At 44.0% G+C, this 24,405-nt stretch overlaps 1 protein-coding gene and 1 long non-coding RNA gene across 4 annotated transcripts in view; one reads left to right on the top strand and one right to left on the bottom strand.

Annotated features, from left to right (window-relative positions):
- Positions 1-4,375: 4,375 nt before the first annotated feature.
- Lmx1a (LIM homeobox transcription factor 1, alpha) overlaps positions 4,376-24,405 on the bottom strand; it is a 155,856-nt gene continuing 135,826 nt past the window's right edge. For 2 of the 3 annotated variants that reach the window (XM_005398249.2, XM_013521354.1), the window contains 5 exons: positions 20,778-20,950; positions 17,679-17,756; positions 16,136-16,205; positions 13,301-13,471; positions 9,098-11,204 (listed from right to left, as the gene is read on the bottom strand). In XM_005398249.2, the coding sequence (XP_005398306.1) occupies positions 11,044-11,204; positions 13,301-13,471; positions 16,136-16,205; positions 17,679-17,756; positions 20,778-20,950 (653 nt within the window). In that variant the 3' untranslated portion in view covers positions 9,098-11,043. Of the gene's footprint in view, positions 4,490-9,097; positions 11,205-13,300; positions 13,472-16,135; positions 16,206-17,678; positions 17,757-20,777; positions 20,951-24,405 lie in introns of those variants that run through there. The other variant, XM_013521355.1, reaches the window with a different exon arrangement.
- Positions 12,648-17,262, top strand: LOC102006006. Its single transcript, XR_001236585.1, has 5 exons — positions 12,648-12,715; positions 13,143-13,263; positions 15,765-15,842; positions 16,461-16,670; positions 16,952-17,262. It is a non-coding gene; the product is annotated as an uncharacterized LOC102006006 (long non-coding RNA).

Genomic DNA, 24,405 nt, shown 5'->3' with positions numbered 1-24,405 from the left:
TTAGAGATAATTTTTTCTATAGCCTCTTCCATTTGTTTCTTTCCTTCTGCCGCCATCATTTCAGAAAGTTCTAGTGGCTGGCTTCCAATTTTCTCTGTCTTTTAGTGTTCTGCACTTGTCCTGTGTGGCCTGGGCATTTGAGATTGCATTTTTATTCTTCATCTTGTCATTTTTTTATTTTCTATTTTTTTATTTTATTTTGTTTTCTGTGTTGATGCTTGTAAATTCCCAATGTTAGATAAACTTTATCCCTGGTATCAAGGTTTCCCTAGTAAATGTCTGTTCCTCAGGATGTCTTCTAGATATAGGTGGTTCTTGGCCTTTATGTCTATCTCAAGAACCTATCTTCCCAATATGCTAAGAGTGTGAAGTTGCTATCTATTTGACTCAGTGCCCATTCCTTTGATACTGGACTATGGTGATGGTTATGACCCCTTGCAATCACAGTTTTTTCATACAGGGAGAAAAACTGATTATAATAGGTATGACAGCCCAGTTAAAGTAGTACAGTTAGCAATAATATTAGACTCAAGCAAAGCCTAGCTACTGACAAACTATTGCAACTATTAACCTGATACCTTTCACCATAGGAGCAAATTTTACAGTTATACAACAGAATCCAACATATACCAATAACTTGTATGTGATGATTTTACCCTTAGTGGAGTGATTTAATTCTATTGGGGAGGGTTGAGGATCAAGAGGAATAGGATGTAGGATGGAGAGATGAGTGAGGTTAAATATAGTAAGAACAAGGCTGGATGGTAAAGGGTGATCATCCATGTTTTGAGTAATTGTAGGACACAAGAGGGCAAGGTTGGAAGAAAAAGCCTAGGAGTGCTGATGTGAATCTAAAGAAGAAGAGAAAACATTTACTTGCATGAAAGTACCATAAAAGCAAGCAAGGTAGTTGACAAAAGGGAGAAGAGAACAATTAGAAGTAACCCAAAAGAAAGATTAGAGATCTAAGTTGAGAAGGAAAGAGAAAAGAAAAAAACCAGAAAACAAAAGATAACCACATGCACACACACAAAAAAGAAACCCCAAATGAACAAACATATAGAAAGAAAAGCAAAACAGGGCAAAATAGAACAGGGAAAACAAAAACAAAACAAACAAAAAAAAAAAAAATCCACCCAGCCAGATACAAAGAGGAAAGAAAACCAATCAAGAAAGCTGAGAGTAGCAAAATTCCTCTGGTGTCTACATTTCTGTGCTAGGTCCAAGTCAGATCCCAGAAATGTGCACTCTGGCCAAGTTTGTAGTTGGATTTGTGCTGGGCATGAGTCTGGTCTTGGCCTCTGGCTTTGGAGAATGGAATTATTCTTCTGTGACTGGAGTTATCCCCAGCCTGTTAAGGAAAAAAAAGGAGGGGTTGTTCTACCCACCTGCTTCTATTCTGCATGTCTTTGTGCCCAAGTACTGCACTGGTTTACCTAACTTACCAAGTGTTGCCTTCTATTGTTACTGCTGCTTCTGACTTTTCCAGATCACTAGTCTCACCATGTGCACCCCAGCCAGGGCCCTACTGTGTCACTGCAATCTCACCAGCCTGCCCAGACCCACTTGATGGAGGGAGGAGGCACCCACAATCTTTCCTGCCCATCAGGATGCTCTGAGTGAATGGAGGGGTTACCTGTGATCTGACAGGCCCACCAGGGTCCTCTGGATGAAGGGGGAGGTTACTGGGGATACATTAGTTTTATATATTTCATTATATGAAGATGTTTAAAATATCTGCATATCATCCTCCCAGCATTATAAGGATAGTTTTGTCTTTACTGCATCCCAGGGTAGTACTTTCTAGAAGATGCACAGAACATGTAAATGGGTTTGAATAAGATTTGGTGCCTCATAAGGAAAGCCTAGTTTGTGAAGGGGGAGCCTAACCAATATGGGTGCCATTTCAGCCTTATGTCTATCATTTCTCAACCTTACTTTCTCAGCCCTCCAAATGTTCTAGCTACAATGGTCATGAGTCCTATAAACAGTATGCTTTGAGACTCATGTTATAATTTCTTCTTCTCTCTGAATTGTCTTTCCTCATCTGAATTACTGGCATTTTCTTCATCTCCTTAGCCTATTATATATCACCTTCACCCAATTTCATTTCTAACCCTCTATCTCCATTGAGCCTCTTGGAGCTCTGCATATATCTTTGTGGAGAGCCCCACCCTATCCTAATATGATCCACTTGCAAATCTTTGCTTATCAGCTAAAATTACACTCTATACAGCTGATTCTTTTCCACAACTTGGTATGGCAGGAAAGCATATACTTCTGAGATATTATTTTATTGAAGAATTGACCAAGGGCAAAAGATTAAGGATTCAAGATACAGACAAAATGTCTTGATAAAAAATATAATAAAGAAAAGATTTTCCCCCAGTCTTGGCTTGAATAGGGGAAGGAGAAAAGGATGGGCACCTGCAATGGCTTCCTAGTAAGACAATCAAAGGGATAAGAAAAATTACATCAAGGCGAAATGTACCCACATTGGCAGCAGATTGTGATAACTATGTATAAAGATGTCATTGGCAGTGGCAATGATGACAGGCACCAGAGAGTGGTGGCAGAGGACCAGCACCACCTGAACTCCTTCCTCTAACTCCTCTGTCACCTTGACCCTGACCAGTACCCAGATAATAAAGTGACTGTGGGGTTGGAGAAGGGAAACCCAGCCTCATGGGAAAAGGACTGAATTAGACACTAGATTGCTATAGAGAACATAAGGATCTGTTCATGACAAAGTTGAGTTGCTGAGTTTCAAACTGGAATCCATAGTAGTACCCTGGTCTAGAGAGATATTCTTACAGTGTGGCTTCGGTGCAGGAGGGTGGATGAATAAACAACTCACGGTTGTCGACCTTTTTGTGTTACACCTAATGAGCAATTGATTGTTGAGTTTTAGAAAATAATAAATAACATCACTGTCTTTGCTCCCCAATGTGGTAACTAAGTGGCAAATATTACAAGGGAATAACCACACTGAGATTGTTTTTAAAATCAAACTTACTAGTAAATGTAAAGGTGAAACTTAAATCTGCAGGCACTTTCAGGATCCCTAATGCAACCACCTTGAATGGAGCTCCCATCCTCACCCCTACCCCCGACTCCACTTGTCTCTGTTACCTTCCATAAGAATGAATGTAAAATACCTATGTGCTGAGTCCAGGCCACAGAGACATCAATGACCCACAGATGTAGCGGGGCTGAGCCAAGCACACCTGGCTCCTTCACAAATATCAGACACTGGGTCCTCTTCCCAGAAGGAGAAGTGAGTTAGTACCCAGAAGAAAAGCTGGGAGGTATCTCTAATAGTCCTCACAGAAACTGAAGAGCAGAGGAATAGGGGCTTCTGTCTAAAATCAATAGGTAGATGGTTACTGGCATGATGTAGTGTTTGTGATGAATCCAACTCTACCTGCCCTCCCACATGCCTTCTTCTTCCCCTAGAATCACTCATCTGGCCCTCTACAAAGCCTCGTCCATGCAGCAGGCCTGATAAGGCTGGTGGCTTTAAGTCCTTAGAGTAAATAATTCAGTTTCCTCTTTCCTGCTTTCTCCCCAAATTATAGCAGATGGTTGCAAGAAGCATCCTTCATATTATAGGACTTAAGCCAAGATCTGGACTCGATAATTCTCTTCTCTCCTGGATCCCTAACACACACACACACACACACACACACACACACACACACACACAATCATTCTCAGGCTTTGTCCAAACAATTCAGGGTAGATTAACTGGCCTGCCGTGGGATTGTGACTTCTGGCTGAACCCCCTTGTAAGTACATGTGCTTTTATACATACTTACATGTGTGCAGATGTGTACAAATAAAATAAATGTGTGTATATGGCATTTGCTTTGTACAGTTGCACTGGTGGCTAGAAAGAGTGGGATCTGTAGGAAATAGTGTACAGCACTGCCTGTTCATCCTTCTTCAGGGACTTGAGCAATGTGATGAAATCTCACATGGACTGTGGTTGCCCAGACATACATAGGGGAATTTAACGAAGTTTGTAGAGAACTGGCCTCCCTTTCTCTAAGGGACAGAAGACACAACTCTAAATCGGTGCTTTTCAGATCATCTCTATACTCCAGCATCAAAGACAATCACCCCTCCTCTAGCCGCCTTGACCAGGTGGGTGGATGCCCACTGCCTGAGAATGTAGTCTGGAATTTGTCACTTTATCTTAGCAAACAGGTGCTTCCATTTCTTCCTAACTGGGTTTGGTTTTGCATGTCAGTTAGGACTAGGTTCATCTGTGAGTCAAAGAAGCACAAAAAACCAGGAAGTTAAAGAAAAAGAGAAGTTTATTCCTCATACTTATAGAAGTCAAGACAGTTCAGGGCCACAGTGACAGCTGAGCTCTCAGGGGTCCTCCGGAATCCAGGTTCCTTCTATCTTGTTTCCCCATGGGTAGCCTCCATTCACAAGTTCATCTCATGGTCTCATATAGTTGCTCTGGCTCTAGCCATCACATCTGCATCCCATCCAGGAAGAATGGAGTGACATAGAAGAAGAGGAAAGGGCAAGATGCCAGTTGTCTCTTAAGGAAGGTAGTTAAAACATGTCATGTGACACTTCTGCATATTTCACTGGTCAGAACACAACTGCAATTGAGACTGAAAAATGTAGACCTTATTCCAAGTAAGGCTGTGCCACTAAAAATGTAGGGTATTACTGTAGAGAAGAACAGATTATGTGGAATGACTAGCAGCTTTAGTCACACCTCGGAATTCAGTGTCTGAGTTAGTGGGAAAAATGCTCCTGTCACCAACATCTTCACAATCAGCCTTATTCAGGCCCTCAAATTCTACCACCCCAGCCAGAGCGCTGTCTGCACATTCACACATGCATGTCCCTTGCTCTTCCTCGCCTGTCACCTGCACTGGTTCTTTTGCTTAGAATGCTCTCCCTTCTCTTGATCTATTTAAATTCTACCCACCCTTGATGGCTGAGTTCAAGGCCCACCTTTTGGGAGAAGTTCAAGCCCCTCCCTTTCCATGGCCCAGTAACCTCTTTTCCAAACTCCAATAGCACACATTATCTGCACCAGCAACCTGACCCTTGGCATGTGTAGACACACAAGTTAAGTCCATATGCATGTCTTTTACCTTCAACGAAAACTGTAAGTTCCTGTGTGCAGGAGAGATATCAGGACTCTTCCGTTACACCTCTCACACACTTAGGTATACAAGTAGTCCTAAGACTTCTGTTGTACATGTCACTTGGATGTCAGAGTTGGGGGAACAAACATAAAACCAAGAGCCAGGAGAAATGAATCAGAAAGAAACTCAGTTCTGATCCTAAACAGCTCTATTTTCTGGGACAAGACCTTACCTTCTCTGAGCTTCAAGTTTCTTGTCTGTAAAATGGGGGCATACCTGCCTAAGCAAATACAGAGGGCTGCAATAAGGAACAAGACACATGCACATGCAACACACAAGCACACGCACATATACTCACACGTACTTTGTACCATGCTACAATTGTCAGTGTACACCTTCTGGGTTTTTTGCTTTTTTGTTTTTGTTTTTTTTTTTTACTTCAAGCCAAAGAAATCCACAACTCTGGCTAAAGGCGTTTCTGGGACTAGCAGAGCAGATTGCTCACAGAATCAAGGGCATCTGGAGGCACTCTTGGAAACACAGGGTGCAGGGCAGCTTCAGGATCCAGGCAGCAGGAACCTTTAGCCATCTGTCAGCTGCACCTCTGGAAATTAACTCCAGCCAAGTTCCCAGCTCTGGACCATTCCATCAAGGTCTGGGAAAGTGGCTGGCTGAGCTTCAGTTAGGTGACCCTGCCTCTTGCTTACAGCAACCTGGGGCCACCTTCATTTACAGTCCTACAAAGACTGCTCCCAGTGAAGGAAGGTCAAGTCCCCAAGTGAACTCAGAGTGACGCTATCACAGTGAAAGTGGTGTGACCAGAACACACCAAACATCCACTACAGCCTTTAATACATATGTGCTGATTGAGTCACAGTGGCCCTCACCTTTAATTCCAAAGACACTTTGCAGGGTAAGATACTATGAGCTACTTCTTTAGACCTGATCTGTGAATCCCTTTGGAGAACATCAGTTTATCAGATTCTTTCTACTCATGGAAGTTAGAAGAAAACTTTAGAGTCTCTTCCTTCATGCTTTTAATACAGTGCAAGTTAAATTTCATGAAGTTTTTAATTAATGGCTATTTTCTTCATAAGATGTCATCTCTAAAGGGAATAAGATGTCATCTTCTCACTACCCCAGAACCTAGTGTATTCTAGGTACCTCATAAGCACTAAATAAATGAAGGAATAAGTGATTCATTAAGGTGCTGCAAGGGCCAGATAAATTAGTCAGCTCCACTGCTATCCAGCTGGGACACCTGAGATGCCTTGATGAGGCACACCCTGGCAGGCAGAAGACCCACCAAGCTGTGACAACAGTAACCTACAGCTTCAAGGAGAGGAAACAAGTCCTCTGCACTCAGATTTGGGGTGTCCATCTCTTCTGTGGGCATCTGCCTAGGTAGGAGCATTGTTCCAATGGAAGAGGCTCCTCAGGGACCCACCTAGTTGCACCTACTAAGACGATATTGCAGAGCCCTTCAGTTTGTGTAACATCCGAGTCTGCAAAGCTCTTTCTTATGTATTTTGTTGGTGTTTCTGATGACCAACCTGTAAGACAGCCAAGTGTCACTGGCCCCACTGGCCCTAGCTTTCCAAAGCTGAGAGACTTGCTTTCAGTTACACAACTAGGAACTTCATACATGACACAAACTTTGAGGCTGCATAATCTTCACTTCTCTACGTGTAGAGAAGACTACACTACTCACATGTAGACAAACTGTATTTTTATCATTTAAAAAAAGCTCAAGGCCCCCCTTTGAGCCCTAATGATAGCTTTGCCCTTCTTGACATCTAGCATGTTATACCATGGGAAACAACAGGACTCAGGAAAACAATGTATTAATTCAATTCTGATTCTGCCGTGACTCTTCAGTTTTATTGTAGTCATATCATTCCATTGTAGTTACTATTAACTACTAACTGTGATAGGCAGTTTTCATCCACTTGAGTTGATTTCAGAGAAAGAGAAAAAGAAAGGGGGACACCGACACTGACTTCACTTGCTATATGGTTAAAATTTTATTTTGTCTTGGGATTTGGAAATGACAACACAATTCCATCTTCTTCCCATTTTTGACTTGTGCTAGTCAACTCCTATTTATCCCCAATTGTAAAGACTCAGCCTTTGGCTCCAGGTTTTCCACTTTGATCCCAGCCTTCATAAATTGTCCCCTGATACAGGTTCCAAACAGCAAGTGATGATAGATGGCTGGAGAATCACCTATGACCTGATCACTTCTCTTGGGGGACAAAGTTGATAATGTGTCTTCAAAACTGGAATTTTATCTGCATGCCATGAAAACACAAGTCACTCACCCACATATATGGCTGAGGGCTAGGGATACAGCTCAGTGGCACAGCGACTGCCTGGTAAGCACAAGGTTCTGAGTTAGAGTCCTAGTACAAAAAATAAAGGGGTGGGGGGTGGCTGGGGATTTAGCTCAGCAGCACAGCACCTCCCTGGGAAGCGCAAGGTTCCAGGTACCAGGTTCCAGGTTCCAGGTGAGTTCAATTCCAGGTACCGGAAAAGAAACAAACCAAAACAAAAAAAAAAACCTCTCACAACACATATATGGCTCAGGTTGGGCAAGACCCACATAAAGATTTTAAAAACTTGGGGTGAAACATGAGGAGGCGCAACCTCAGCCCAGGGAAACCAAGTCTTCTCCATTTCCATTACAAGTGGTCGGAGTCCTCCATAAGCCATTCATCAATGACCAAACCCTGAGAGCAGGCCCACAGCACAGCAGGGACACATGTCTGTCCTTTAGCAGCACCCAGTATAGGGCTAAGTGCTTTTTGTGTCTCTTGTGTCCTGACTCATAACCCCTCTGAGGGCTTGACATGTGCCATCCCTGTACCCGACACAGGGTATCGGCTCAGCAGAGTAAGGCAGATGGCTCACAGCCATGCTGTGTGTAAGTAGAGAAGCTGGGCTTTACATCTAGATCTGTCCTCTCAGAGGTGGAAGGGGACAAACAAAGGAGACTTGGATGAAAAAGTCCTAGGTGCTGTGACCTAAGCCTTTAGTACGCATGGAAGAGAGGCAGCCTCTAACCCAAAGTACCCCCCCCCGAGTCTTTTATGAGACTAAAGCCTAAGTTCCTGTTGTGTTTGAGCTCTTACAGAACTAGGAGTCTATCTGGTGCAGCAGGCATTAGCCCAGTGCTTCCACACAGGCACCCAACCCAGCTGTGCAGAGCTCTTGAGAGGGCCAGGCAAACTGATTGTGAGAGATAAAGAGCTGTCAACTGAACAACCACAAGGATTAAAGGTCACATTCCTGGGCTGTCTTTGGAAGCTGGAGCTAGGCACGAAGGCCAGTCCTGGGAGGCCAGTCTGAGATGGAAACTCCCCTTCACAGGCACTGTAGCTCACATCTTTCCTTGTGAGCCATCAGCAAAAGGCAGAGCATGGGATGAGTGAACGTAAGATGGGAGTAATGGGATTTGAACAATTGCAGGCAGTGACAAAATAGTCAAAAACAATGAAGCCACCCTTTGAATATGCCTCCTGGTCTTATATCCATACCATTTTGCTACTTCATTCCCCTATGGTCATAATCTGTGCCCTCGCATCTATCCCATTTGGAATTGCTGAGGCCTCTATAAGGAAGCCATGTTATTGCTCTGCTCTCTCATCCTGGAGAGGCATTTTCCTCAAGCTTTGCATGAGAAAACCACCTCCTGACCCATGACTTTATTCTGATTTCCAAGCAAATATTAACCCAAACTCTGTGCAAATGAACTTCATGGCGATGATGCAATGTTTCCAGCGCCTTCTTCCTGGGTGACCTGTAAAGACTGGGGTCTTCATCCATCTGGCAGAAGGTAAAAGACTTCTTATGCTTTGCTGTGTTCATTCTTTGCATTCACTTAAAGCTTTACCATAAGCTTATCCCCAGGGCCCTGTGGAACAAACTCCCAAGTTCCCCTGCTTCTTTGCCCACCATCCCATCCCGGAATAAACAACAGCTCATTTGTAAGAGGTTTTTAATTTCATCTCGGTATGTCATTAAGGAGTGGAATTAAGGATCTCTATTGGTTTTCATTCACATAATATCTGCTACATTCTCCAACTGATCTTTGCCACAGAAACCTGCTGAGCCATCCAGCATCTGTGTAAGTTTCACTCGTCAGACTGGTTTGGGTTTCTTGGTGGTTTGTATAAATATAAACAAGAGCACAAAAATCACACAACATAGATGCTACCATAAGGGGTCATGTTCCCTTTGGCCTTGCAGAGAGGGAAGGGGACACATGGCTGAATTCGAGGCTCTGGTGATGTCCCCGGGAGTGAGGCCAAGTCTGTTGCAGCCCCTCTTAGATGAGTCCCAGGTTTCCTTCTGATTCCCTTGCTTGGTACTAGTTTCCCAAGATGCCTCTCACACAGAAAGATCCCATCCTAGCACCACAGTCAGGGACCAGGATGTGGACCTGTCCCTGTGTATGATAGCTGCCGGGTCTTCCATTCTCGGGACCAGAGAAAGGAGTCAGAAGGAAGATCCTGGGTTTCCACCTATCTGCTCTACCTCTAAGTCCCAAGAGGCTGTTTAGAGACAAACCCTCTAGAATAGAGGCCACTGACATCTTTCTGTAAAGAGTTAGATAAGAGAGACAGCAAAATTTCAGGCTTGCCAAGCCATATGCAGCCTGCCACCTGGTCTTTAAAAAAAAAAAAACTGGCCTGCAATTAATACTTCATCACCCCTGCTCTAGTACACACCCTCCTTTCCTCCATCTCTCAGCCTGGGCCTCTTTCCCGTGAAGAACTCTAGCATCCCTCTGAGCTGCTGTCATTGCCAGCAGTAACTGTGCAGACGGCCTTAGTAGGCAGAGGTGCCTTTGGGCTCCAGGTACAAGAGCCTTCCTGCTCTGCAGTGCCAAGTGTCCTTCTTTCCTGTCTCAGGAATCTGCTTGTATTTCAAACCAATATCAGATCTTAGCCTTGCTCAGGCATCCTGGGGTGAAGCTTCAGTGTCTCCCAGGGAGGTAGGTACATGCTGTCAGCCTTGTTCCACACTTGCAGAGGCTGTGGCTCAAGTGCAGAACTGACCCTCCTAATGCTGCCCCAAAACCTCATGTCAGAATTAGAAAGAAAGCCCAAGAGTCTAGGCTTTGTATTTTCTGAGAACACAATCTAGGATTGCTCTCCAGTCCTCTCCACTCAAGCTCACCAATCCAACAGCAAAGAGAGCGAGAACCCTGCCAGCCACACAGTTGCTTTCCAGACCTCAATGACACTCTGAAAACAGAATGAACTCAAGCACTCACAGCCACAGGGCCAGGTGGAACAGCCCTCTCTGCCCTGCTGACAAGTCTCTTCAAATTAAAAATAAAGTTTATAAAAGTAAATTATCTCATTTTATAACTTAAGTGCATCAAGCATTTCCTTAAATATAGTTCACACTGAAAATAAAGTTACTTTTGCTGTACAGTTGGTGTCTGTTATAATTAGGAATAAACTTTGATGATAAAGTAGGAAAGGTTTTACACACACACACACACACACACACCTACCTATCTGTCTGTCTGCCTGTCTGTCTGTCTATGGGTGTGTAGATGGAGAGACATATGCGCACCTCTTGACAGGAGCTTCCCCAAAATGGTGGGAAGTTGTTGGGAGTCCTTAGGTATCTAGTTTGCATGAAAATGTCTATATTAAAAGTCCCTGTCCTTAATGATAAACACATCTTCATATCTAATGCTATGACTCTTATTAGAAACATTAAACTATGCAATCCATAATGTATTCAGTCTTTGGAAATGCCGAGCTACACCAAATCATTATACAACAGCATTCCCAACGCAACTCCCTCCCCAACCCACCTCTTCCCTGGCCTCCCCATCCTAAAGCCAGAGACCCCTCACATAATATGGTTGTTCCATATGGGAGCCTAGCCACAGAGGTGTAGGAAAGACTCAAGAGGTGAAGTAAGAATTCTGCATGGAGTACAGGTGGTCAATGGGGTTTCCCACTCTGGACTGCAGGGGCCCGGCTTCTGAGGTTGCTAGGAAACAGTCACCCAGGTTACTGAGGGAAGTGTCGTCACTATCCAGGTCATGGAAAAGGGGCTCAGCACCTGAAATGGAGATGAAACACTGACATGAGGGTCTGGAAGAAGTGACTCACTTCAGTGCTAGGAAATGTAGCTGAATTCAACATGTGTGGCCTCAGGAGACACTGTCTGCTGGGTGCCAGGGAATGGGTGGGCATGGGGGAAACTATATACAAAAGGAGCAGGGAATAAGCTAGCATCTTTCCAGGGGACCTGTGTCCAAATTACAATAAGTGAACACAGTATACTCAGATGCGACACAGAGTTCAACTGAGCACATCTTAAGCCAGTGTTGGTTATCTGGACAGTGAGGGAGGGGTGGGTGAAAGTCAAAACCAGAGGTGAGAGAGACAGAGTAGGGGATCCTGTAGGACTTGGGCCTCAGAAGTGGTTCCTGGAGGGTTGGCAAGCAAACAAGCATAGGGTCTCCAAGGAAGGCCAACAAAACCTCTCTAATGATATTTTCCTTCAAATAGCAAGAGTATATGAACTAGTATCAAAAAACACAATGTAAGTTGCAAGTTTTTAAAATTAGTACAAGACACATTGCTATTTATCCCTCTAAAAATACTCCCCCTTGGTTTAAACACACTTATCCCATCATTATTGCCACTTTCTGAAGCAGTTCTGTAAGCCCTCTTTTGTGGGTGTCTTCGGTTTGTGCTGTCATGGCTGCCTCAATGTCCTGGACTGATTGCATGGCCATTTTGACTTTGGGGAAGAGCTAGATGTTGCATGGTGCCAGATCTGGTGAATAAGGTAGATGAGGACACACTGTAATGTTTTTTATGAGCCAGGCCTTCCACTGGATGGCACTTGGCAGTGTATTTTTTATCATACCTCATAGACACTTAAGAAAGAAGACTTCTAGAACTGCTTCAGACAGTGCCATGAATGATGGGATAAGGGTATTCAAAATACTGTATTTTGAACTTGAGAGAGTATTTTGAAGGAGGTATATGACAATGTGTCTTTTGCTGTAATAAAATTTTTTTAATTTTTAATCACCTCTTTTACTAAATGTCTTTTGTCTCCCTCTGTGCTATACAGAAAATGAAAGCTTGGTGCCTATCCTCAGCTAATGTATACCCCAATGGAGGAGCCCATAGGGCACCCTGGGGAACAGTAGAGGAAATCCTGCAACCTGACTCTAAAGGGGCCCTACGTCTCACCAGGATTTCACATAAGTGGGACAGGTGCAAACTGGAGTTTCTAAAACTCGTGTTGGGCTTTAATTACACATTTCACTGCAGGACTTATCACAGGGGTCTGCTCTATAACAAGACCCTGAAACTCTGAAAATGTAAGAATTTGCAAAAATATTACCCTCATTTGCCCTCTTTTCCCATAGCCACGGGTTGAAGAATGGATTAAATGTGAATGTGTCTTTTAAAGGAGCAAAAGGATGGTTATCCTTGGAATATATATATAAATATATATATATATATATATATATATATATATATATTCAGACAATGAGGGCCTTACACAGAACTAGAGCTTACAGAGGTTTCCTGAATGTGTGACATGGGAAGGTAAGGGGGGTTTAACAATACAAGTTTTCTTAATTATGGAAAAAAGTTAAGATCTTCTGTCTTGTTGACATAAATTAATAAGGCTTGTATTTCTGATGCTAATGTTTTGAAGGATTACTGCATGAAACTATTTGTGTTGTAAAGATAGTTTTATCTCATATTGCATATTGTATACTGCATATCACTGATGCTTTACTCTCTCATTTTCTGTGTATACAATGCTATGGTCTATGTTTTACCCTGAAGTAGAATTTTCACCTTTCATTCCAAAACTCACCCCACCCCACCTCATCTTCAGACCTCACTAGCTGAAGGTTGATTCGAATAGAAATCTGGGCTAGTAGGGGAGGCTCAGCTAAGGAGCTTTGGAAACAAGAATAAATGGAAACATCATTGATGAAACTGCGTGTGGGGCTTTCTCCTGTAGCCTCTGGTTAGGTGACTCCAGCTGTGTTTTGTGGGACCCGCATTCTGCGAGGGAAACTTGGTGAGCATCTGGGAAACACACAGATGTGACTGCAAAGGAACAAGAACCCAGCACAGGAAAGGTATGAGAGGGCCCCATGGGGCTTGGGTAACTCTTACCATAGGGGTGCATATGATCTCCAGGCATCTGAGGTGGGGTGAGACCCTGCCGGAAGGGATCGGAGGTGTAGACACTCTGCTCAATGGCCAAGAGCTGCTGTGGGGTGGGTAGAGCTGTGTAGGGGTTCATGATCCCTTCCATGCCAGCACTTCCACCACCATTTGTCTGAGCTGGGGGAGAAGAAGACAGATAATTGTCAGTTTGTGACCCGGCACTCCAAACCAGATGTCATATCCATCACTCCCAGGACCCTGCTGCTACTGCTCCTCCAGGGCTGCTCCTTATGGCACGGCAGAGCAAGTGATCCAAGAGCACTCAAAGCAGAATACATCATGTCTTTTATGACCTAGCCTTGGAAGTCACGCTCTGGCTCAGACCTACTCAGTATTGGTGGTGATTACAAAAGGGCACAAACACCTTCCATGGTGAGACGCATGGAAGACCACTGTGGAGGCTGCTAAGAAAGCTGTGTGACTGCAGCTGGATTATTTCATTTCCCTGGGCCCTACTTTCCTTGCTTACAAAATGGAAGGGATATGGTGACAATAGTGGTTCCCAGCCTGGGCCTTACGAAGGAATCATCACCTAGGTGATCAGGAAAAGGGTGGGAGCTGAGCAATTGAGCTTTGAGAGCATCTTTGAACCACATCGTTGAAGTGAAAGCATTGGTTACTGTAGTTAAGTTTGCAACCACTAGAGTGGGTGAATCTAAAAATCCTTCCAGCAATAAAACACTATGCACCCGTTAGTCAAATAGGAATCATGATCCTGGACCAACTGACTGCCCAGGGCTGACAAGAAGAACTACATCTTGCTGCTTCTGTGTGGCTCATGAAATATGGAATCAGTTCCTGTCTCCATATCCTTGCTATGAACATGATTCTCTTAACTCCCACAGGCTCTATGTCCCTCACCCTCTGCTTTTTGAAGTCTACTCTAGGAGCTGCACTGATAATTCTTTAAATAAAACCCCAAGCACTCCAAATTTGTGTCCTCATAGTGGCTCATTGTGTTCTTCTCTGGCTCAAACCTACTCAGTATTGGTGGTGATTACAAAAGAGCACAAACACCTTCCATGGTGAGACGCATGGAAGACCGCTGTGGAGGCGGTCTCTCCCTTTGAATTTGTTGGCCTATATGGAGTCAACTTAGGAAGGTCTTACTAAGTCCCACACTTATCTGTGACCTCCTTTGAGCATTACAGAGTCCCAGGGACATAGAGCTAGCAGGAATTATTACCCCATCCTAAGGATGCATAGCCTGAGGCACCAAAGGTATGGAAAAGACCAAATAGCATTGTGAGTAGAGCTAAAAGCAGAATTTAAGTCTCCTGGCTAATCTGCTGTTTCCCCTTCCTCCCAGCATCCATACCCATGCATCAGTTCTTCTCTCTATTAGTATCTGTCTCATTCAAATACCATTCAGTTTAAAGGACAAGAAACTAAAGGAACTTTTGCTACAAGAGTCCCGTTCCAGATTGAGCCTAGGCCAGGTGTCAGATATAATTCAGAGTCTATGCAAGGATAAGGAGCTCTGTAGAAGACCCTGAGAACCAACTTCTCACTGCACAGTTAGCACGGGGCCATCCACAGACCATGTAGAAGCTTGAGAAAAACTCAGAATCTCAGATCCCAGGCCCTTCTTGTAAGTTGGAAACTGCACTTCAGCACTAAAGGGGATCTACATGCATACTAAAAATGTAAGAAGTCCCACTCCAAGGTACAGAACCTCCAAGAAATTCTCATGGTTGACTAGGTTTGCGTGTGAGGGGGCACCTTCCTTTAAGAGTGACATTGCTCTAATACAGTGATTTTGATGATTTCTTTCCTTTGAGCTTCCTTGAATAGTCCCACAACCTCTCCTTCTTCACTTACTATCTTCCCCAGTCTTCTTACCACTACCCTTATGTTTTAAAAAATTAAGGTCCAGATAGGGATAATTTAAGCAGCATACCTTAGAGGAACACAGAATCAGAAAGATGAGTTCTAATCCCAGTTCCTTTGCTTACTGATCTAGGACCATGTCCTGACTTGCAGAGTCTTTGTTTGATCATCGTGAAATGAGAATAATAACAACTTTTCTGCTCACTTCAGGTAGTGGTGGCTATAAGATCTAGCCAATATGTGTGAAAATACTTTATGAACTATAAAACTTTAGTCAAGGAGTTGATGACTATTTTACTATCCTTATTTTCATTGATTTGGAAAGAGGTGCAATGGTTTGGATCTTAAATGCCTCCCCCAAAGACACATATGGTAAAAGCTTGGTCACCAGCCTATGCACTGGTGACAGGTATTGCAACCTTCAGGAATGAGGCCTCATGGGAACAAGTTGGGTCATTGGGTGTGTCCCCTTGAAAGGGAAATTTCAGCCCCTTTTTCTCTCTTTTCGCTTCCTATCCACCAAGCGTTAACAGCTTTCCTCCTCCTCACACTTTTGCCATTATATTCTGCCTCTCCACAGGTTCGAAAGGCAATAGGGCCAAGCTACTAGTGACTGAAACCTCTGAAACCATGAGCTTCCTTCAGTTGATTGTCTCAGGTATGTTGCCAGAGTGATGGAAGGCTAACACAAGGATTAAGTCAGTGGAGTGTTTTACTCAACTGATTAGCCTGGAAGGAGGACAGGGCAAGATAAGACACAGGACATGCCTGTGACTTGTTTTGTAGTCCTGATCCAGGTAGGATCAGGGTAGGGAGCTTGGATAATGCTGAGCCACCTCCAGTCAGCTGGTCTAGACTGTGGCTCACATGCCCTCAACACTTGCAAGTTCCTCATGGCTCAGTCCACACTGAAAGGTTTTGGTCACTCCAGGCATTGAGCCACCAGCTTACCAGAACTGAGCCTCTGTGTGTTCTGCTGGTCTTGCTGCTGTTGCTGCTGCCGCCTGGCCAGCTTCTTCATCTGACAGGGGAGGAGGACCACAGGGTTAAAAATCAGGGAAGCAGCGGCTCACACCCACTCCATGGGGGGAAAGGGAAAGAAAACCCTCACCTTTGGTGAAACAGTGGTTTGTAAACTAGAGGAATTGTTTCCCAAGCTTTTGCTCAGCCAAGGAGCCATACCCAGGGACCAGCACCTCGAGTTAGATACGTTGAAGCTGAGATCTCTCATGCTTCACAGTGGAAACATAGGCCGTGATGCACTTTGTCTTCTCAGAAACACAGATTACCTCTCAGCAAGTACAACTTGCTGCTTATGCTTGGACAGCTTCATGTGAGGTAATAATTGTACAAATGTGGATGTCTCAGCCAAGACAGACGTGGAGCCAGGGCTGCTGATGAGGTATAAAGAAGAGATTTCTCCCTCCCTTCTCCAGTCTGCTGGCCCTTGTGTTCATGACATCTCCTGAGAGATTGGCATCTCTAGGTAGGAAGCACATTTTAACCCAATGCTTCTCAAACTGTGTCAGTGGAACATTAGGGTTCCATGAAATGTTAACATATATGCTTTTAGTCTTTGTGTGTGTGTGTGCACATGTGTGTGTGTGAGACAGAGAGAGACAGAGACAGAGACAGAGACAGAGACAGAGGCAGAGACAGAGGCAGAGAGACAAACAGAGGGAGGCAGTAGGAAAAACTAGATTTAAATTTTTTTATTGTAAGATTTGCCCATATTTAAATGTGTTCCTCTGCTCTATGATTCCATAGTATATAAGGCCTCCCAAACTTACCGCCAGGAGAGATTTTTCTGATGGAATAATACAACAACAGCCCTGTTATGAAGAATTCACTTATGGAAATGCTACCTTAACCAATCATGATCAAATAAGGACACTGTAATCACCCACTGAAGACCAAGACAGTAGAGGAACGGGCCAAGATATGTGCATATTTAGAAGTAGGAAGACAAATGAGCAAAAGTTCAAAACAAAGACTGTGCTGGAGCAACACAGGCACTGGTGCAATTTGGAAGACAGTACAATGGTGTGGGACTGTGCCCCTAAGGGGCAGTCACTGGAGTGAAGACATTTGTCCCACCATGCCAAGATGTTGTCTCAATAGTCATACGTGTGCCTTTGGGGTTTCTCTTTGATATTTTCAAAAAACTTTGTATCTGGATTCAATAAGTACAAGTTAAAAATAAATGTAAATTAAAGAATATGGTTTTATGTAAAGACATTTATTTACACAGGTATTTGGCCGGATTTACACACAGGGTCACTAGAAAAACAAAAATAAAAGCCATTTTACTAAAGCAAATTCCACAGGGCTTCTGTGGCGGAAATAATTGCAGATGATAGAATTTTTTCATTAAGAGGGCTCCTCTGTCCAACGAGTTAAGGTTAGAAAGCCTGACAGCAAGTCTAATACCCTATTGCTCCAGTTTCAGAAAACAAGTATCCGTAAGACTCATCAGAACAAGCAGCAGGATTACCTTAGCTCTCTGGTTCTGGAACCACACCTGGACAACACGGACACTCAGCCCAGTCTCTGCAGCCAGAGTCTCCCTCACCTTGAAGAAAGCAAATATTATCAATGTAGAAACACTGGCACCTTAGGGTAGGAGGCAGAATACAGGCTATATACCGCACAGAGAAACCAGCAGGCAGATCTTGCACAACAGTTGTCCTGAACCTTTTTTGTACCAAGGACCAGTTTCACGGAAGACGTGTTTCCCCATCAGCCAGGAGGGGGAGCGGAGGTGGGGCATGGTTTGGGGATGATTCCGAGAGCACACAAACTAGATCCCTCACATGTGCAGTTCACAACAGGGTTTGCACTCCTACGACAATCAAATGAACTGAGCCAAGCTGATGGAAAGTGGAAGTCAGGTGGTGACGTGATCCATGGGGAACGGTTGTAAATACAGATGATGCTTCACTCGCTCACCTGAAACTCACTTCCTGCTGTTTGCCCCAATTTCTAACAGGCCTGGAGGTTGGGGACCCCTGTTATACAGGGCTAGCTAGAGACTCATATCATCATAAACCCAAACACAAGAACAGGTCTCCTTTCACACAGATAGGTGATTTTCACCAGGTAACAAAGAAAAAAACACCCATTCGTCTAAATGCATGTTTCCAGAAAGTATTTTTGGGTTTTCCTTACTCTGAAACCAGGCCTTCAAGTAGGTCTTAGATATTATCGAAAACTACCATGCTTTAGTGAAAGACCATACATACACATTAGCCTACTTTGGGAGAGTTGCGGTGAAAGATCACTTTGTAAAACGGTTCTCTATTGCTTGCTTCTCTTGTCTAAATTTTTGGTTTTGTCCCTCTAGCTCTAGGTGACTTTGGGTGTCTTGCAATTATGCATATTTGGTGTTGTCTTGAGTAAGCCCCTTCCAGACAGCCATCTGGAAGCTGGCAGAGCCAGGTGTATAGCACTGATGTGGCACCTGCACTGGGGCTGTCCAGAAATGAGGACAGTAGGGATCTAGGTAATAAAGAGATGAGCTGAAACATCTGCCAGCCATTCAGACACATGGCGAGGGGCTGGTGAGACAGTGAGAGGGGAAAGGCCAAGCAAGCACAGATTTTCACAGAGTGGACCTGAGGGATTCTGCCCCCTCCTGATGGATTCCAGAGGAGAAGGGATTGAAAGAGGCTCCTGAATACACACTTGAGTAGAACAACTGCAGGCCTCGGGAAACACATTACTTTTCTCATGTGTCTTGGGCTGAGGCTTAGAAGTGCGATGATTAGGGAAGATTTTCAAGCACATCCTTGTGCTAAGCCACCTACAACAGGAGCACACACAGGCCTCCTTGCACCTGCTGACACCCTATCCATGCTCAGAGGCCCAGCTCAGAAGCCACCTGTTCCACAAAGCCCTGCAGAGTCCCCAGACACAAGAGACCTTTCCCTTCCTGCAGCTCCCCTGCCCCTGGATGTCACCTGTGCTCTTCCTGGAATTACAGTGCACATCTCCTCCAAGCAGGTGGCTGTAAGCTGCCTGGGGACAGGTACCCAGCACAAGGCCATTGAGAGAGCAGGAGTGCACGGAAAAGAAGTGGGTAGGTGCTTCAACACCACACTCATGTTGGGCTAAGCCCCCTTACTTGGGCGCATGGAGCCCCAGTGTGGACATGATAGGGATGATATTCATACATGGCCCCATGGGTTTCCTGCTCTGACATGGCTTCTTGCTTTATCCCATCTTCACGAAACCAGCACTCGGGGGTGGGGGTGGGTCTGCTGCTCCTTCAGCCAGGATCCTAAAATGAGATACTGGGGGTGCAGGCCGAAACCTGAGCTCAGCAAGGCCACAACCCATGTCCAGCACAGAAACCAGGAAACAAATTTTTACAGGGAGCCACTAAGACTTTGGCTTGTTTTTTCATCTCAGAGAAAGTTGACTAATTCAGATAGGGATCCAGAAAAAATACAATGCTAAGTTTCAAAAACTATTTTATGAATTTAAAAAAAAAGAATGCTTTTGTCTATTTTTAGTGTGTAAAAATAGTATACAGTATATGGCAGGCAGTCTGATAAATTGTAAGTGCTCAGTGAAAGGGCACAGTTATTTGTGGCAGGGACTGTGAACTGCCCCCAGGATCTATCTTCTCCCTTCTACCAATATCTGAATATTTAAGTTTTAGCAGGGCACATGATCACCCAGATTGACTCATTTTCCTGCTTCTCTTGCAGGAAATATGGCTTTCAGATTCAATTTTGGCCAACTTAGGTAGTAGAACTGTGTGGGCAAACTCTGGGTATGTCCTCAAAAAGGCAGCTTCTGCCCGCCACTTCCTCTTCCCACCCCACCCAGGGGCTGGAAAAATGCAAACAACTGGTGACACCCTTGGACTCCCATGACAAATAACAGAGCTGCCCCATCGCTTTTGGCTTGCTCTCTCTTGGATGATTACATAAAAGAAAAATAAACTCCTATCTCATGAAGCCACTACAGTTTTTCTACAGATGTTCAGAGCAGTCCTCTTTTTAACAACCCGAGTTAAATACAACCCAAACCCCAATGATGGACAATTGGAACAAACCATGGCACATCCATACAGTGGAACACCATCCAACATAACAAAAAATGAACTACAACATGAGTGAGTCTCCAGTTTGCCACACCAAACAAATAAAAAATAAAATAAACAAAACAAAACAGAAACCAAGCCAAGTCCCCACCACCACCACCAAAAACAGTACATCTTGCAAGCCACTATATTTCTATATTCTTTATTACAGCATCTTGGTCTATATCACAACTGATACCTACTGTTATTATTATTATTATTATTATTATTATTATTATTATTATTATTACTATTTTCCCATTGCTGTCCAGAAAATGAAAGGTATCAGGCAGAGCCCTTTGGAGGCAATGAGCACACATGAAGCCATGAGGAGATTATGTTCCTTCCATGGCCACACTTTGGCAGTGCCTGGAGTCTCTATCAACTTGTTCCACCTGCACAAGCACTGTCTGATCGGCTTTCTCTACCACTCAGATCCCCAGAGCCCTCTGGCATCCCAGAAGAGTGGGCCCTGTTCCACTTCCTCCCCTCTCCCTTGCTGACCTTCCTGCAGGGCTTGGAGGATACTTCAAATGAGGCCTTGAACGCTCTCCTCTGCTGGGTCGTCAAGATGGTTCTGGGACGCTTGGGACGCTTATGGTCCTTGCCATCCTCTGTGGCTCCTTTTCCTGCTCCCTGGGCTGACTTGCAAAGACTTTCTTCATCATCACTTTTGCCTAAAAGAAGCAGAGAACAATTGTCATGTATCCTGCAAAGGCATGTTCGAGGGCTGTATGTTGTTCCATAACAAGGCACTCGAATGCCATGTTTCTGGATGCCTTCATGTGTGAGCGCAGTGACCCCAGTGCTACAGACATGCAAGCTTCCAGGAGGAGGCTAAGCAAAGCGCATCCAAAGCCCAGAGGCAGGAATCAGAAAGTCCAAGTTATGCCTCACTGTGATGCCCTGGCTCCATTTTCACCAGCTACAAAGGTGATCAAAATATATGGCAAACATGTAAATTATTTTTTTAATTTATTACAATGAAAGACACGGTGCCACTATTTCTCCTTAAAATACTTCTCCTTTCTTTGAACACACTTATCCCACGGTTTTTGCCACTTTTCTGAAGAAGTTCTAGAAACCGTCTTTCTTAAGTGGCTCTACAAGGTGGGATCAAAGCTATGGTGAGTGCTGCTGCGGAGTGCCATCCAGGATAAAGGCAGGTTACAGTGTAGTGTAATCCACCTTATTCACCAAATCTACTGCCATGTGACTTCTGGCTCTTCCCTAAAGTAAAAATGATCCTGAAAAGCAACTGTTCTGAATCAACTCACCACTTAGAAGTAGCCACAATAGCACAACCAAAGACACTTAGTGAGAAGAATTTACAGAACTGCTCTAGACAGTGGCAAGAACGATGGGATAAGTGCCTAGAAGCAAGGGGGAGGATTTTGAGAGAAATCAAAGGCAATGTGTTTTTACTATAATAAACCCTTTAAAAATTTAAACATTCACTACACTTTTCAGTCACACCTCATCCATAGCCTTGGTAAGTTAATTCACCTTTCACAACTCAATTACTTCATCTGCAAAGTCGTGACATAAGAGAATCCACTTCATTGGGGTTGCCGTATGGGTCACATGAGTTTATACCAGTAAGATCCTCGAAGCATAGCTTGGCATGTAAGAAGTGCTCAGTTGTGTTGGTTGTTCATGTGATTTTCTAGACCTCATTTTTCAAGACCAGACCTGAATGATTTATGCATAACTCCATAGACACTGTGTTTAAAATTCTAGCGACTACCAGAAGGTAGGAAATAAGACTGTATAAAAAGCCATCAACAACCAGCATTAGACTTTACCTATGGGCAGAGATCACTGAAGAATAAACAAATAACACCAACAATTCATCAATACTGCTTGTCTATAAAATAAGTGACTCCCTACTAAAATAGCTATAAAACCACAAGCATTCCTTCCACTCCATAAGCACAGAGGAACACAGGGGAACTTTTAAAGGGAATAAAGCCCCCAGGGAAAGTCACGTTTTACCCCTGGATACTTGCTTTATCCACAGACTTCACACCCAAGAGGATATGCTGCGAATGTCTGGAAACACCCTTATGACAGAGACTTCTTTCTATTTAGGGTACTAAAATCATAGGCAGCTGTATCCCCATTATCCTAAGGATCCCCTTCATCTCTGGTCTCATGCAACTCCACTATCTTCCTTCCTCCATTGGAAACCTTGGCCCCAAGATCTTCCTGTGCCCCAGTCCTTCTGCCTACACCAGGAAAGCCCAGATGAGGACCATGGATGTGTGCCATATGCCTTTCTTCTTACTCCCAAGGGTGCCCCCTTGCATATGCTGTTGTGAGATCCTTGAACTGGATAGAGACTGAGGCAGGCAGCTGCCCCTTCCCCTGGCTCTAAGTAGGGCCCTATGCTAGTTACAAGACATTCCCCGTGGACTTTCACATCTGTATGAGTATGACAATAACACCCACCCAGACGGGGACATGGTAACATTGTCTTGTACAAAACACACACATAATGCTTAACAGAACTGTGGAAAAATTGTCTTTTCCCTCTGTCTCATCCTTCTCAAGAGAACAAACAAAAGCCCCTGAAAAATTCGACTGCATCACCACCAGAGTCCTCGTACCAGGGATGGCTCCAGCACCTTCGGCTCTGAAGCTGCTCTTTTTTTGTTGTTTTGTTTTGTTTTGTTTTGTTTTTTTTTTTTTTTTTCCCGGTACCGGGAATCGAACTCATGACGTCATACTTGCCAGGCAGGCACTGTGCCGCTGAGCTAAATCCCCAGCCCCAGGATTTGTCTTTTTTCTACATTTAACCAGAGTGGGGAAAAAAAGGAAAGAAAAGAAAGGAGGCACCGAGGCTTTTGTTGGGGGAGGTATAGGCCAGTTTTGGTGATTGCTAAGGTACTTCCATCTACCTTTCATCGGCCAACTGAGTCACACATCCATCCTTAACTGCCTTAACATCCTTAACTGAAGAGGTTTGGGAAGGGTTGTCACACTGCAAGTCTGGAGTCTAGACAAAGGGAAATGGGTGCCTTGAACACATGGGCAGCCTGGCCCAGGTGGGGACGCACTGTAGGACAGGCACTATGATCCACTCAGAATTACCTTCCCCCTGTGACCACTGAGGGTGGGTTGCTGTGGGACAATTCTCTATGGGCCACATCTTCTGAGTAGGAGCCCTGGTCATGTTCTGTCCCATCTTCTCCTTGCTGTTGGGACCATAGATCTTAGGTCTTAGAAGGGGGAAAGTGTCTCCCTTTGGATCCAGGGGAAGTTGGAGGTCCAGAATAATAGGGATAATATCTCTCTGTGGGACAGAGAATAGACAGGTATATTTCAACACCTTTCAAGACTCAAGGTTCCTAAGCTTGGGATTTCTTGGGTGTGACACAAATCTATTATATTCTCAGCTGCCTCCAGGCTTGGCAGGCACGGGGAGTCACAAAACACAAAACCCCCACTCCCTGCTGTGGTATAAGCAATACAGTCTCTAATCTCTTGCCCAGGTATTCTGTGTCCTCTGAAGCATCCCTCAAGCTTTGCCAGACTAATTTGTTAGCCTGTGAATAAGGTCTCAGATTTAGCAACCTTATGGAATGCCAAATAGGAGACCTGGCTCAAGTGTATGTTGAAACCTTATGCTTTAGTTACGCAAAATGATATAAGAGATAACAATACAACCTATGAACCCCTGGGCACACGCAACCTCATTCCTGGGCCTCCACATTATATAGTTTAAGTGCACTATTCATTTCAGGGTCTATGGATAAACGTGTCTGCTTCAAGTGTAAGACCTCATTGTATCTCCCCATCAACAGTAAAATATGTCTTTATTTTAGGTGTCACTGGAGAAAGAAAGAAGCCACCAATTATGACAAAATATACAATAAGAAACTCTGAATAACAAGAGACTATTTATCAAAAACTCTTTTATACATGAATAGATTTACTACATATCAGTTTTGTGTACACATAAGAGAAATAATGCCCCATTCAACATTATCCTGGAGAGTCTAGCCAGCACAACAAGGAAAAAAAAAAAAAAAAAAAGGAAATACAAAGCATACAAATTGGAGAGGAATAAAAAAACTTTGCAGAGAATATGACTGTTTATATAGAAAGTCCTAAAGAATGTGGAACAAAA

The sequence above is a fragment of the Chinchilla lanigera genome, unplaced genomic scaffold (genome assembly GCF_000276665.1).
Source record: "Chinchilla lanigera isolate Chin_1 unplaced genomic scaffold, ChiLan1.0 scaffold00061, whole genome shotgun sequence".
NCBI lineage: Eukaryota > Metazoa > Chordata > Mammalia > Rodentia > Chinchillidae > Chinchilla > Chinchilla lanigera.
The sequence above is the reverse complement of the archived record's forward strand: the minus strand, read 5'-3'. Positions and strand labels throughout refer to the sequence as shown.